Raw genomic sequence first — 14,991 nt, forward strand, 5'->3', positions numbered from 1 at the left:
CCAGGTGAGTGCTTTTTAATTGCTGGCAAAAAAAGTCCATTTTGCTATTTTTTTTTCTATCTACTTGGAGCCATTCTGTTTGGTGTTGAATATTCAGTGGGCCAGGCACTGACTGGTGCTTTAGTGCTTATTAGTCTGGAAACTCACCGCAGATTGTGAGCCATTCAAGTTCAAATCTATCCTTTGAATTATTACCTTAAAAGACCTGAACTTGGGTCTCCTGTGTTCAGGACAAACGTATGGTCATGGAGAATGTGGATGAGTGGCCTCTGTTTTCCTTCTGCACCAGATCTTAGGAAATTTCCTCCACTGAAACTGATGCTTAGCCAAAGGAAATAATCATACTGATATTTCCCAGTGCGGTCCTTAGTCAGTTACAGTGAAGACAGGTGTGGCAGAGAACATCCAAGATCTCAAATGTGATGTGAAACATGACATTTGTGCTGCTTATTTATCTGGTGAAAAATTTATAAATACGTGCTAGTCATGTAGGCCTAGGCCTCTTATGGAAGCATGCAGAGACCTGGCACTGGCTTGGCGCATCAGCACAACTCCTGACCAGGCCAGGCCTCTGCAGGTTGTGTGCAGCTCAGGCTATGGCCAGACGATGCAAAACAAAAGAACTGACACAGGAGTAAAGCAAGGCCCCTTCTTCACCACTGTCTGTCCTGCTTGCACCACTGCTCCAGGCTTGGGCAGAGGCAAGCCGTGCAATTGCTGCTGCAGCCCTCAGATCTGACCTGGCACACAGTCCCAAAACCTCGGTCTGCTGCAGTACTTCAGAAGTCATTCCTGCACCAAGAGGCTGTTGAAGAACATTCTCAAGAGCCCCAAAGCGATGTCCCCGGCAGAATTAGGGCACCTTTCTCCTTGGTAAATGTGGGGTGCCGAATGATACTGATATAGGGGTTACCCTGTCTTTGCAGTGTGTTACTGCTTGCAGTATCTACAGACAGGCGGCTTTCTTGACATGACTTTGGTCAAAAGTTCCCAACTGCACAAAGTGAACTGAGTGCAGGAGTCAGTGCTCTGAAAACCTATCAGTTCCTTCCTGGTCCAGATCAGCAGCTCTTACGGGAGGCCATGAGCAGAGTCTTTAGCAGATTCTGTTCTTCACTCTTCCCCGACAGCAAGTTTTTCCTACTCTGTGAGCTTCCTATATTGGCAGGAGATGGGAGCTCTTCTAAAGTAACGTCTCTGTGGTGTTGAAGCAGTGAAGTGCTTCAAGCCGCTCTGCTGTGACCGCTCTGACCGGGGCATGGCGGGCACTGAGAGACTTCAAAGAGTCACATACTTGGCAGAAGACGACAGTGATGATGTGGGTCCTTAAGAGATGTGGTAGTGTGGAAGACAAAAGGGCTGGCACTGAACACAAGAAAGGCTGGCATTTATGGTGCATAGTATTTTAGACTGTATTTTAGACACTAGACCTAATGTTTTCTTGCACGTAACATTTTCTTACAAAAATGTTTTTTGGTCATCAGGGAAAACCAAATAGTACCTTTTAATCAGGACCCACAATCATTTGATGGAAGTTAATATGTCACAGTAGATTAGTCTGATTGAAAAACTTGTGATAAAAGATCCCTCCTTCTCTCTGAAACTAATTAAGAAATAGATAAAAGAACTTTGGTTTGGTAGAACAGCCTGTTCACTGAAGCAAGCTGCCATTTAATTTCATGCTGAGCTTGCTTAATTACCGCACAAAATATGACCATGAGGCATGTAAACTTGTATGTGTGTATTTTTGTATGTGGGTATGGGATGAGGGAAAAGTGTTGGCAATATGGCTTGTAATGATCTTTTGGCTCCTTAATATAATTTCTGAAAGCTGCCTCACTGTTTTGATAGAAGTATCCCACTATAACTAATTCTATTTAGAGGATGCTAAATTGGGGCTTGTTCATGTTTTGTTGCGGAGACCAACTTTCACCAATGTCATTCTTCAGTTGGCTGCCAAGAAATAATCAGGGCATTAGGTTTAGGTAGACATTTGCCTTGTGTGCCTTGACTAAGGGTGACATCAGTACTACAAAATTGTTAGTTTGGGCAGTTGTCAGTGGAACAGTTCTCAGCCAGCCTCCCTCATCTCAGTGGATTCTTCCTGTCAATAAATAGCACCAGGGAGTTTTCCTTAAGGGAAAGTAAAAGATCCAAGAGCAAAAGAAGAGAGTTAAAAAAAAAAACACCAACAAAACACCTGATTTTTAACCTAAGTTCCTGGAATGATTATGAGATAAGTTAACCGGGAAGCTTTTCCAGGTAGATGAAGGACAGGAAAGCAGTTGGGAATAGCCAGAATAGACTTCCCAGGAGCAGATTTCGTGTAAGTGGCCTGATTGCCCCCTGTGAGGAAATAACTGGTTCTGCAGATGAAATGAGAGCATTTGAAAATGTTTACCTTGCTTTCGGCAAGGTTTGCAACACAATCTCTCCTAGTATTGAAAACAAATTCACTTGATACAGGCTGGATGAGTGGAGTATAGACTGGGTAAAGAAAATGAATGTACCATCAACTTAAAGACTGCAAATCTAACAAGTGGCGTTTTTCAGTGGCTGATGCTGAGACCAATAGCATTTAAAATATTCATCAACAACCTGGACAAAAGAACAGTTCATCACACACTTTAGTAGCAGCATATACTTGAGATGGAAGGAAGTGATTGTTATCCTTGCTCTGCACTTGCAAGGCCACACCTGAATAATTGTATTGAATGTTGGGCCACACAGTAGAAGAGAAATAATGACAAACTGAGGAAAGTACAGAGGGCTGCTGATATAGAAAAGGGGCTGAATTCAGCACAGGATGCACAAAGTGAGGTTAGGGGAACTGGATTATTTTTTTTTCTAAACTGTAAAATCTCTATCCTTGAAGAATTTCAAACCTCATCTGGACAAAGCCATAAGCAACCTGACCTAATTTTAAACTTAGCACTGCTTTTTGATCAAGGGAGTTAGACTATGAAGACCTCCAGAGGTTCCTTCCAATCTAATTTATTCAATGTTTCTTCTTAAATTAGTCTTCTTTCTTTCCAATTGGTTGATATGTGTGACCTGGAAACAACTGGAACTTGCTGCTGTCACTGCACAGAGGCACTGAGCCATACAGAAGCTATGTATTCCCAGCTCTCTGCTAATCTGCACACCAGCACTCTTTTTAGTATGTCTCTATGAAAAGGCAAACAGTTACTGTGCAGTGAGGAAGGAGTGATTGGTTGACCAGGATTTCCAAGTAGAAAAAACAAAATAACAAAAAACTCTAGACTGATTATTCTTTGGAATCTGCCCACCACACTTTGGTGTCACGTCACATCAGAGAGTTTGACTGGGACCCTGCGTGACAGTCCCTGAAGTAAGCCCTTCTGCTTTTCTGCAGTTAGAAGTTGGCTCATTGGACCATCTTGAAGTCAAAAACCTCAGGGCTCCTAGATTTCATGGCTGTACAGGGAAAAAGAGTTTTGGCTTAAAGAGCGATGGAGCAGGGACACCACTGAGGGAGATTCTTTTCTCTACAAGTTTCATTGTGCCATATAAATTATAAATATTCTATGGAAATGAAATGTACACAATAAATTTTCATACTCATTCACTGTAAGTTAGAATTCCCTGTATTTTTATCCTGTTTCTTTTTGACACTCTAAATCAGAAAAGTACTAAATTTCAGGAAATCAGATTCCCAAATCAATTTAACATTCTCTGCAGTACTCTTGTACAAACAAGACTGTGCCTCTGAGGGCCCCAAATTCCTGAGAGATGGTCCTGAGTGCCCACTAGGTTATTTTCAGAGCTCTTTTAGCTAGCAGTCAGTATTAACTTTGCATTTTTCATGGATCCATAAATATTCAGGCTACATTGGTGGCCGATCTTCAGTGACTGTGCACAGACCAGAATTTCCCTCAGCTTTAGAAAGACAAAACTGCTGGGACACTTCTTAAAGGTGACTCCACATCATCCATGAGGAAGAACACAAAACTGTATGACAGTAAGAGCTGGGACACACACAGACCACACACTTCAAGTTCTGGGCTGCTGGCCATGTCTAATCCTAGACTAGTGACAAAGCCTGTAGCAGTCAGATTCTGTTACACTTGTCTCACTCACAGCTCAGAGCTTGGGGAAAGCCCCTCTCCCTCCCCACCTGATGTCAGCAACCGCCCTGGAACGCCTTTGGTTTTACCTCTTTATCTTTTAAGTTGTGACAATGTGAGGTTTGGGAGAAAGCACTACCAAAAACACTGTGCTCCATTCCTCTCTGCCTTTGTTTCCTTGGGACTTCCTCTAATTTATCAACAGGTCTGTTCCACAGTACAGCGCTGATGTGCACTTCACAACTTTCAGTGCAGGTATGAGTAGTTCCATTGAAAAATGAAGAGCTTAAAAACTTATTTCAGCATTTCTTACCTTAATTTCCAGAACGTTTGGGTTGCTCCTTGAGATGAACACTGGCTTTTCAAAATGTTTAAATACAGGATTATTTACATAATCAAAATCAAAGTACAGAGAGCTGACACCATCAAAAATAAAGAATACTTTGGTTACAAAGGGTGGTTGAAGATTGAAGGCTTTTAGGGAAGGAGTTGTACAGCAGATTATCTCTGAACTAGAACGGTGGTTACATGCCTATAGGAAAGAAAGGAAGAATTGGAGTAAGTACGTGCATAGGAAGTAACTGATAAACATAGCAGTTGTTTAACAATACACATATATTGAAAAAATAAACACCAGAAGTCTTGTTCTTCTTTAACCAAAGCAAAATCCTGATCAAGGCTACTCAGCGTTTGTTTAAGTGGGGAGAAGGGTGTAAAAACTCAGTGGTGTTTGCACTCTCGTTAAGGAAATGTTCAAGTAAACAAGTTTCCTGGCCTGATTGTTCACAGCATTTTTAAAGTAAATATTTTGAAGATAATTAGTGGAAAATTATTTCCAATGCCAAAGACCATCAGCAGGCTACCCTTTCACTGGGCTGTATGGGGACACAAAGCAGCCATAACTCCAATATCCAGCCTGTGTCAGAGCAAACACAACATGGATTTCTCTGCCTTTTATACTACCAAAGCAATAGCAAGAGATCAGAAGAGAAATTAAAAATAAGGCAAATGCATCTGACTAAAACAGTAGAAAATAAAAGTATGCTATGTTTATTCATGGTGTAGCTGGGAATTGGCCTATGAAACTTCAGCAAAATGTATCTTCTTTCTACAACAGCAGGTGTAGGACCCCAGAATCATGGCATTTGGTGCATAGGTATAACACAAGTAAGTTCCTCTGGGATGTGCTGATGGAAGGTTCTGCTTCATGCTGTATATCCCTGGATGAGTGGGGATGAAGGTTTGCCTCTCAGTGCAGTGTGAAAGCTGCCTGACGTCACATGTGAAGCACCACTTTCCCTTCACTTGCACTTATTCCCACTAATGGTGTGCTCTGGTCCAAGCAATGCTTCTCAGGGGAAAGATGAAACTCTTGCTTCAGAAGACCTCCTAGGGAACATACTGTGCTTTGGAGCTGTGAATCAGAGTAAGATGTGTGGCCAGGGTGCTTCCAACCATCCAGCAGCACCTTGACACAGGTTTCTTGAGACAGACAAGATGTGAGTCCTTGCGGGTGAGATTCATCCAGCCTGCATCCAGACACCCAGAATGCAGTTAGTTCTCTGAATTCCCTTGATAGTCAGAAGAGGAGGGGTTCATTTGATCTGTTTTAGACTTTAATAGATATAACTTTACAATAATAATATAATAGTAATAGATATGACTAGATACAATAACTTCAAATAGATGAGCAGCATTCTCTAAGGATCAACTTTTCTCTCTTCAGGGTGTTCTAGATAACTAATTGGATTATATTGTCAACAGCGCATCTACAAGCATCGATGGGAAGTGTGGTGGGTGCTGGGCAGATCACACACATTGCAAAGAGGCTCTTTTATGATTGTGCTGTATTCTCCCTTCGCTGTGCCTCCCCTTCATGCCTCCTGCAGTGGATACGGTTGAAGGACTTCTGGCACAGTTGCTTCAGCTCCACAGTACTTTTGTGTAAGCCTTGTATAAGTAGTTCCCTGTTCTGAGAGCAGACGTTACGTTGCTCTTTGCCTTAAATAGAGTGGCTGACATGTGGCCCCGTAAAAATGGGACTTACATACTAGTCATCATAAACCTTACATTTGATCTACATAATATTTTCCTGTAAAACCAACAGTGCTGTTGAATACCTTTGTGCATCGAGGAAGGGCCAATATACATATATATTTTCTGTTTTGTCTTGCAAATTAAATTGATTCTCATTATAAAATGCTGTCTGAAGAAGCTGTGAAATTGGTTTACATTTTTCTCTAATATGCTAAATTAATGCAATGTAATTTTGCTTTGTTTCCAATCAGTGACATAACATTTCAAGCTATATCAATTATGTACTCATATTAACTTGAAAAGTAAGATTCAATTAGATAACTGCAAATCAGTGCTTTTTTTTTTTTTTTTTATCACCATAGCAATTCTCTTTCTTTGCATAATATTATGAAATCTTAAGTCTGCCCAGAAAAACACGTTTAAGGTTCTGAAACTGAGCATTAGACATTTGGAGCTCTATCACAAGACCTGTGTATCTGTGAGCTGTGAGTTTTATGCTCAGTTAGATAACTCAGAGTAGCTCTCATTAAAGCCAGGGGAACTTGCACCCATGCAACTAACAGCTCATACGGATTCCTAATTCAGGAATAGTTGTCCCATAACAAGAAGGTGATCTGCAGGACACGAGTCAAGGCAGAATTTCCCTTTGTTTTCTTATGGGATCAGAGAATTTTTGTTCTTTCTCTTTTGAATGCCTTGCTACAGACCATTTATCACAGCTCATGCTTTATTATGTCACATGGATGTAGAAATTCATTTGAATCAGGATTGTATTAATCGGATGCATCGTTAATATAATGCATGACTGAGTCAGATTTTCCATGATATATGAATATTCGTAAAGTTATATATCATATTGTGTCAATTTTAGAAAGAGATTACTGAAATATATATATAATTATAAAACCAATTATGTCCTAGGTAATCATTATATTTATTTGATTAATGTAAATTCATTAGACTTTTTATCTACTGTAGACCAGTGATGTCTGTTAAATGAATAGCAGTGGTATTCATAACTTTGTTTGTGGCTATCTATTAGAATCAGATACTTTACTTTATCAGGCTGGTCTCTGAAGAGGATGCTTTCAGAGAATGATAAAAATCTAATAATACTCTTTGGAGGGGATGCAATGTGACTGATTGGTAAGGTCAAGAAAAATCTTATTTGCAATGCCCTTATTGGTACATGATTTGACATGACATTTTTACCTTGAAATTGGTTTTAGCAATTGAAGAATATGATGGTTTAGTTTTCAAGAAATATTGGATTGAGGATCTATAAGAAAAAAACAAATTCAATCTATTGCCTACTCAATTAAGATACTGCCTATCACCCAGCACCTTTAACTTTTATTTAATTAGGCTTTAGAGTACATTCACTTTAAAAGCCAAACCTGTGTTCTTCCTATGACTATAATCTACATCTGAAGACAATAAGGAAGAAAAGATGTAAAAATTATGAAGCATTTCACAAGCATAAATAAATACTATGCCCCAAAGGGAATAATAATCCATTGCACAATGCATATGACTCATCACTTAAAGGTATGTATTCTTGCTTCATTTGTAAAATATGACCCTTGAGGCAATTAATTCAAACCTGACCTACAGAATCTGAACTTCAATGCCCAATTCAATTTTTTTTCATCTGACACAACTACGGGAAAAGCATGAGGGAGAACCTTGGAGCTTCAAAGGTCTCTTAGCAGTCGACCCAGATAAGAGAGGGGCAGTCGGATGTGTATTACAGGATCTGCAGCAGTCAGAAGGGAGAAAAACACCAATTTGTCCTTTCATAAGAAGTCTAAACTTTTGGAGTTCCAGTGAGAAATGAAAGATGAATGAGGTTAAAGACAGACCAAGAGGCTCTCCACCTGTCTCTGCCAAGAATGATTTCTTAGAAGAGAGAAATGAGAATTCAGGTCAAACTTGAGGAAAGCCCATTCAGAAGGCTTTTATGTGTAGGTGAGAAACGCAGCAGTGACACTCAAACAGAGTATCTTGAAGATTTTCAGGCAGCTCAATGGGCTTTTGCTGTCATTTCAGTTGGTTCTAATGGTTTGGCAACATTTTAATTCCATTTGTCTCTTAGATGTAAACACTGGAGATGATATTTTCAGTTCATCAAATTACTGGGCCAGAAAGTGCCTCTTGCTCCTGTATCGGAGAGCCAGCTCTTCACACAATATGACTGATACTAACTGGGAGTCCTTGGGCTCAGGATGATTAATGTATGTGATAACAATACCAGGGACCTGATCAGTTTGCAGCATGGGATCTTTTCTGATTTCCACCACTGAATTCCTTTCTCTGTGAGAAATGTGCATGAGATGCAGATGCAGCACAGAAAGAAAGGCCATGTTTCCCCTTCATGAGGGAAGATCTTTGCTGAGCTTCTGTGGCAGCATTGTTCCACAGAGTGAACATAGCTAGAAGATCTGACCCCAAGTGGTTCTGGATATAAAATCAGGAATAACTTCAGTAATCCCACATTCACCATCCACAGTTCTCAGAGAATTTCATCTATTATTATCAAATAAATCTATGAAAGACTTTAGTGGGTGAATTCTAGCTGGTTTGAGGGGTATTATGAATAAAGATTTTAAAATGTAATTTAATTCTTCTTCCAAAGGATCCCCAGATGACAACTCACTATTGAGAACTTACTATTACAGCCTTTCAGAGAGAAAATATTGGCTTCAAGACCTTCAAGTGTAAGAGAATCATCAAGCAGGACTTACAGAAGTCACAAGGTACTTATTTTGTAGACAGGCTCCTGATCAAACACCATCCCCCACCATGCCCTGCTTTTACACAGAAACAATGCAAAGTAAAAGGAAGGAATGAGTTGCTATCCTCCTTGTGCATCTCACAGAGGAACTGAATGTGTGAGCAGAAGTAAGAGGGTTGGTGTATGCTTATGCACTGTCTAGAGCTCTCGGGAAGAGGAATTCATGCAGCACTCTTCAAATTCATATTTTTTGCACTTAATAAGAACAAATGGTCAAAAGAACTCATGAAACCACAATTAAAAAGAAACATGTTGCAAATACTGAAACATACGGTTCAATAGCTAGAACATTTTTTCCACTTCTTGAAATGATGAATTTGAAGAAGGCGAGACATATTGACAGTGTTAGTGGAATGTAATATAAACACAATTAATATGAACACAGTATTGAATAATTTCAATGACATTTAAATAAATACGAAAAGAAAATTATGAAATTGAAGCAACTTATTTTTATGTTACAGAAGAGAAATTTTCAGGAATACTGAACTAAAAATGTGTGCAACTTCCATGTTTCTTCTACAGGAGGCTGGCATCTGCTCCCAGAGCTTTTCAGTTCCAATGACACTGCAATTCTTATGGGCTGCTTTTCCATAGAAATTACCAGCTCTATTACTCATCTGGAAAGAAGCAGATGCCCCAAGAAGCACAAGCTGATTCTGTCTCCTGAGGTTTTGAGATGCTGAGCACTCCCAACAGCTCCTCCTGCTTGCTGAAGTGACCCTCCACTCACACCCTGACTACATCGGCGCTCCAGGCCCCAGTTAAGCTTGGCAGAATGAATTAATGGCTTGGGGACAGATAGATGACAGGAAAAGGAGAGAGCTCTTTTAAGTCAGGCACCATCAGTTTTAAGCAAATGAGAGAGCATCTGGGAGATGGAAGAAAGGGGGAACAGAGCTCTAAGCTCTTACATTTATCATGTAAGGTCAGAGTTTGGTTTGATTTTTTCAAATGACAAAGAGAAAGGCTGAATCATAACATAGTGCAAATAAGTAAAATTAGCAGGAGGGGCTGGTAATCTGTTGCTTGTGTCCACTGAGGGTTAAACTAATTAGCAGCTGGGATTCGAGTTAATTGTTAGAAAGAATTACTTCCAAACCACTAGGTAAGCAGGTAGAGCAGCTCTCTCCAAAGCTTCTTTAGGTGAGATTGTGAAATTTCCTTTTCAAGGAGCTTTAATAACAGCCTAGACAAATATCTGTCAGGCAGTGGTCTGAGTACGTTTGCTGCTGCTGCAAAGAAGCGGGCCAGGCGAGGTCTTTGTGGTACCTCCCAGCTGCACTTTCCTTTGATGCTCTGGGATGTGTTTCAGTGCTGCCTTCAGTTTTCCCAAGAGCCAGAGTTTCTGAATGCTGACAAAAGCAGCTTCCTGGAGGCTGATGAGAAAACTGAAAAGAAAAAGGGCTTAAAGGACAATTAAAAAATGACTCAGTTCATTCTCCTCTCCCAAGCTAAGGAAGCGAAAAGATACATTGCCTCAGCTGCAGAACTTGATTATGTTGGTTTACATTGCACTGCCTGTCTGGGCTAGCTCTATTCAGGACTACAACTTATTTTCTCCTTTGTTAACATGATAGCTGTCCATTGCATTGCTCTGGATCACTACTGGAAAGAGTTCTTCATCATTATTTATTTCTGTAATGAGTGGATGAAAGTTTGTTTTTTGGTATACTGCTCATGCATAGGGCCCAGAATCTCCCACACAGAATGAAACAGGTTGCAGCCATAGGCATCCTTTGCAAGCAGTTTCCTCACTTACATGGTGCAACCTTTTTTTTTGTTCCTTCTAAGTGTTCCCCTTCCTCCTGAGAACAAATATCCATCCTGGAGAAATAAACTTGAGGTAGAGATTGGTGGCAGAGCTGAGCTGCCACAGAGGGAAGCCATGGAGTTCCAGAGGCCTTTAATTGCATTGGAACAAAATATATTACTTGGGCAGTGTCAAAGCATTATACACTCTTGATTATAATCTGATGGAGGTTATAGCCCAGCCCTCCATGCAGGGGGATGTGACTTAATGCACAGCTGCTTTTACACTGGCTCCTATTCCTAGAGCTACATACTGATATTGACAGTGGTAGGGGACAGATACCCTCATGGACAAGGAGGCTTAGACTTAACTCCTCTTGTCTGTTGACAAATATAATGCACACTGAAAGGTATGAAAGAAAAAGAATATGGGAGATTAATTGTGACTGTCCATGCCTGTGCCTTTTTTAAAATAGCAGGTTAGAAGGCAGCACAGGAAGAAATCACTGCTCAAAGGATTGTTTGCTTCTCTAGTATTGGTTGCCTCGAGTTGCCAATCACTGCTGGAGCATGGATTTACTTCCTTACTTCAGATCTTTTTAAAGCTGTATGAGTCCTGAGAAAGTCTCCAGACACATTCTCTTCGTGGATTTTGAAGAACATGATGTTACGATATATTTTTACATCATGTATTGTTAAAATTCTCACACTAAATCAGATTGTGAACTCCAGCAAATTCCAAATATTGCTGTGCTTACTGACTGGAAATCTGATAAGCAAGGTATGCAAAATCTGTCCCTGAAGAGGGGGAATTTTGCATATTCTCCCAGGGGAATAGAGAAAGCAAGAGAGTGAAAAAGAAAGCAAGCTCATGTCCAAAGCAAAATCTAAAGAACTGATTTCAGCAAATCTTTTGCACTTAGAAATAATTGTGCCCACAGTGCTGAGAATTAAACAATTCTGAGCTTGGTTGATATCACCAAAATATTTTATTCCCCAACTCGTGTGAAGTACATTTTTGATAACACTGAACACTGTTAAATTGCAGGGGCACTGATTTCCAGATTTAAATCTGTACCCACTAAATTACAAGCCATGATTACATCCAGCTGAAATTCAGGTTCCAACACTGAAAATAGTCTGCAAATCAGGATCATGAAGAATATTATGACCTTGAAAATATAAAAAATGGAAAATTTGCCAACATACCAGAATTCAGTACAGGAAGTAGCATATGATGTTCATTAGAAACAAGCTAAGAATTTGAGCAGTAGTGTAGCGTGTTATAATGTGTGTAGGTTAATTTAACTTCAATTAGGCTAAACAGACCACAGAAGATGAGAAAATGTCAGAGATGTAAGACAAATGTGTAGGCAAAAGGTTACAGGAAACAGTTCCAGTCCAAGTAGCTCATAAATGTCATCTTGCCTCATAAAAATTGAAGTCGATCACATGACCATACCTGGTGATCATATTTAGATTAAGATACTGTACATTATCAATTCAAGTAACAAAAGAAACTTCTGAATTTATGTTCATGAAGAGGTTTTCAACTGCAGATGCCCAAACCTTTCTCAATATGAGTTACTCAGCTTGGGGTAAATGTTTCCTAACTTACCAAACAGGTAATTCGGCAATTAGCTGTTTTTTAAAACAACACCTACTCTCGATTTTATACATACTTTTCCTCTTTCTTTGATATTTTTTTCATTTTCCTCTTATATTCACAGTCACCACTGAAATATATCCCCTACTTAACACATTTCACCTTGTCTGGTAAATCTGGCATACAAGTATTTTGTTGTTCTGCGCTTAGTCATTGAACTGCACTGCTAAATTGTGATATCAAAACCTTGTTATTGGACACTGTGAAAGCCTAATCTCTTTGCAACAGTTTTCTTGAAAATTATTATTCTCCTCCTCCTCTAATTTCCAGTTTGCCTATGTAAAGCTATTTTTTTTCACTGAAAAACTCTTTGAAGAAAGTATTGGTGAAAGCCCTGAAGTTTTATGGCAGAAGTCAGTGTTTTGAAACTGACTTTTGCTGAAAATTCTGTGCCATTCACCACATGTACAATGCAAGACAGTAGATTGCTTTCTTCAAGACAGACTCACCACAGAGAAGTTCATTCCCAGTTTAGGTACAGTAATCACCATCCGAGGAAAGCACACTGAATTCAAGTTGATTCCCTGAGCTGTAATTGTACTTCCACCACTAGGGAAAATGAAAAAAAGAAGAAGAAAAAAATGTAAGTAGGATAATGATGCATCTGCTATGATAACCTTAATTACAAATTATATTTTAAACTAAATGACAACATAAAGCCAGAACTAGGGATATACAGGGTGAATGCAAATACATAGCTCTGAGCAGCAAGATTATTTTTCTGGGAAACAAATTTTACACTTGTTATAACAACTAACCATATACAAGAAAAGAAAATTAATTTTAAATATTGTGGTGTGCCAGGATGTAAAACAAATGTGTGAATTTTAAAGGAGAGCAAATTTAACGTTTTCTAACTTGCTGCTTTCAGTGGTGCTGAAAAAGGTGTCTTTTTTACTGCTGACATTTTTTTGGCAAAGGCAGATGGCTTGGATTAGAGCTACTGATACAATAAATATGTCACGTAAAAATACACACGTACTACCATACGTATATATTCATATTTATTATTCTCTGGATTTAGACGGTTTTAAAATCCATTTGCTCTCTTTAGTACCGCTGACTTGTCACATTAAATGATTTTCCTCACTAATCAGTGTAATGTCCAGACACAGCATAGGAAACCCACTTAGCTGTACAGTAGGTATCTCAGCAGGACATCACAGGTACACTCAGCAGCAGTTAGGAGTTAAATCACACAAAGAACAGAGGTGCCCTTCCCCCTTCTCCTTCACCTCTGAAAGGAAATGATCTGCCCTCTGCAACTGCACCATAATAGAAGCAATTGGCATGGCAGATAGAGATAAAAATGCAATTTCTTTTGATAGATTGCTGCACGGCACAGCCACGCTTCTTTCATTCATTTCTTCTCTTATTTCTATGAGTAATTTTTACTCACCTAAGAAAAGATTTAGCTGGATGAATTTTTAAAACAACGGGGTCTTCCCTGTAGGTGAAATAACCTTTTGCATCTCTGATAGCTCCGTCGATTCCCACCCTCACACGGTATTCCTGTGGGATTCCTTGTGCTGGAGTGTAGCACTCCACAGTGCTTTCCGATGTGCTGGAAACAGAGAAAGGCTTGCTTGTTAGTGTTATAAAACACATAGTCTGTTTAAAATCTTATTCTTCAGTAAGCCCCAAACCCACCTAAAGATCCACGTGTGAAAAAGAAATGTTACTGATAATCACCAAAGAAGGCTCATGTTGCAGAAAATAAGCACAGCACTATGTAGAAAAAGCAACAACGCTTCTCAGGCTCCAGATTCACCTTAATTTGACTGCCTTGCACCGTGTCTGGTGAAAAGCATTTCTCAGTGCCAATGACAGCCCTGTGAATGCATGTTGCCCTGTGCAAAGGCAGCTTCCAGCCTGGAAAATGACACCAAGTTCAAGGAGAATGACTTTTTCTGCCGTGACTAGGCAACAACATATTTCTCTTTCTAATGCACAGGACTTGGCCTGTGTTAAAAAACTCAAAAAAAAAATAAAAAAGGGGGTGGCAGGATATGCACCATCTTTTCAGAGATGTCCTGCACTGGGGGAATCTATTGGCTTCATGTACTAACAAGGGATAGGCAGGAGAGGGCAAGGAGAAAGGAGGAGTAGGCAAAAATTCATAAAGAGCTGGCCAAACCCGGCACAGCAGCAGTCTTGGAGATATTCACCTTTCCCTCTTTCTCTCATGCTTGGCCCTGGAAGTCTTCCTGTGCTGAGATCATTGGGTGAGGTGAAGGATCCTGAAGGTTGAAGCACGTAAATTGTGACCACAAGGGCACAACAGAGGCAAGTGTAAAAATTGATTGGAAAAGCAAAATAATATTCCAGCAGGTGGTTTCAATGATTTGGGCCAAACCACATTCAATTGCCCTCTAGGTGAGACCATTCTCAAAAGATGTTTCCAAATCAGACAAACAGGGATTTTCTACTAGTTCTAGAGCTTTCCAGGAAGGTAGTGTTTGCAGTGTGCAGTAAGGTGTTGGTGATTCATTCATAAATGTCTAGAAATGTTTACCATCTTTTAAAGGAAAGAAAAAAATAAAATAAAATTCACCCTTGATCCAGCTATACTCAGAACCGGGCATTACTCCCAAGAGGGAACATCACACTTTGGGCTGAGAAATATCTAATCTGAAAAACTGGCTAAGACCTTC

At 39.8% G+C, this 14,991-nt stretch overlaps 1 protein-coding gene across 4 annotated transcripts in view; it reads right to left on the reverse strand.

Moving 5' to 3' along the window:
- Positions 1–14,991, reverse strand: part of MET (MET proto-oncogene, receptor tyrosine kinase) — an 89,701-nt gene that overhangs the window by 17,825 nt on the left and 56,885 nt on the right. For all 4 annotated transcript variants that reach the window (XM_042815566.1, XM_042815563.1, XM_042815564.1 and 1 more), the window contains exons 9-11: positions 13,737–13,901; positions 12,787–12,886; positions 4,402–4,620 (exon numbers count right to left, since the gene is read on the reverse strand). In XM_042815566.1, the coding sequence (XP_042671500.1) occupies positions 4,402–4,620; positions 12,787–12,886; positions 13,737–13,901 (484 nt within the window). The remainder of the gene's footprint in view (positions 1–4,401; positions 4,621–12,786; positions 12,887–13,736; positions 13,902–14,991) is intronic.

The sequence above is a fragment of the Centrocercus urophasianus genome, unplaced genomic scaffold, assembly GCF_019232065.1.
Source record: "Centrocercus urophasianus isolate 14NV4802_14NV808 unplaced genomic scaffold, USGS_Curo_1.0 seq_15, whole genome shotgun sequence".
NCBI classification, from domain to species: Eukaryota; Metazoa; Chordata; class Aves; order Galliformes; family Phasianidae; genus Centrocercus; species Centrocercus urophasianus.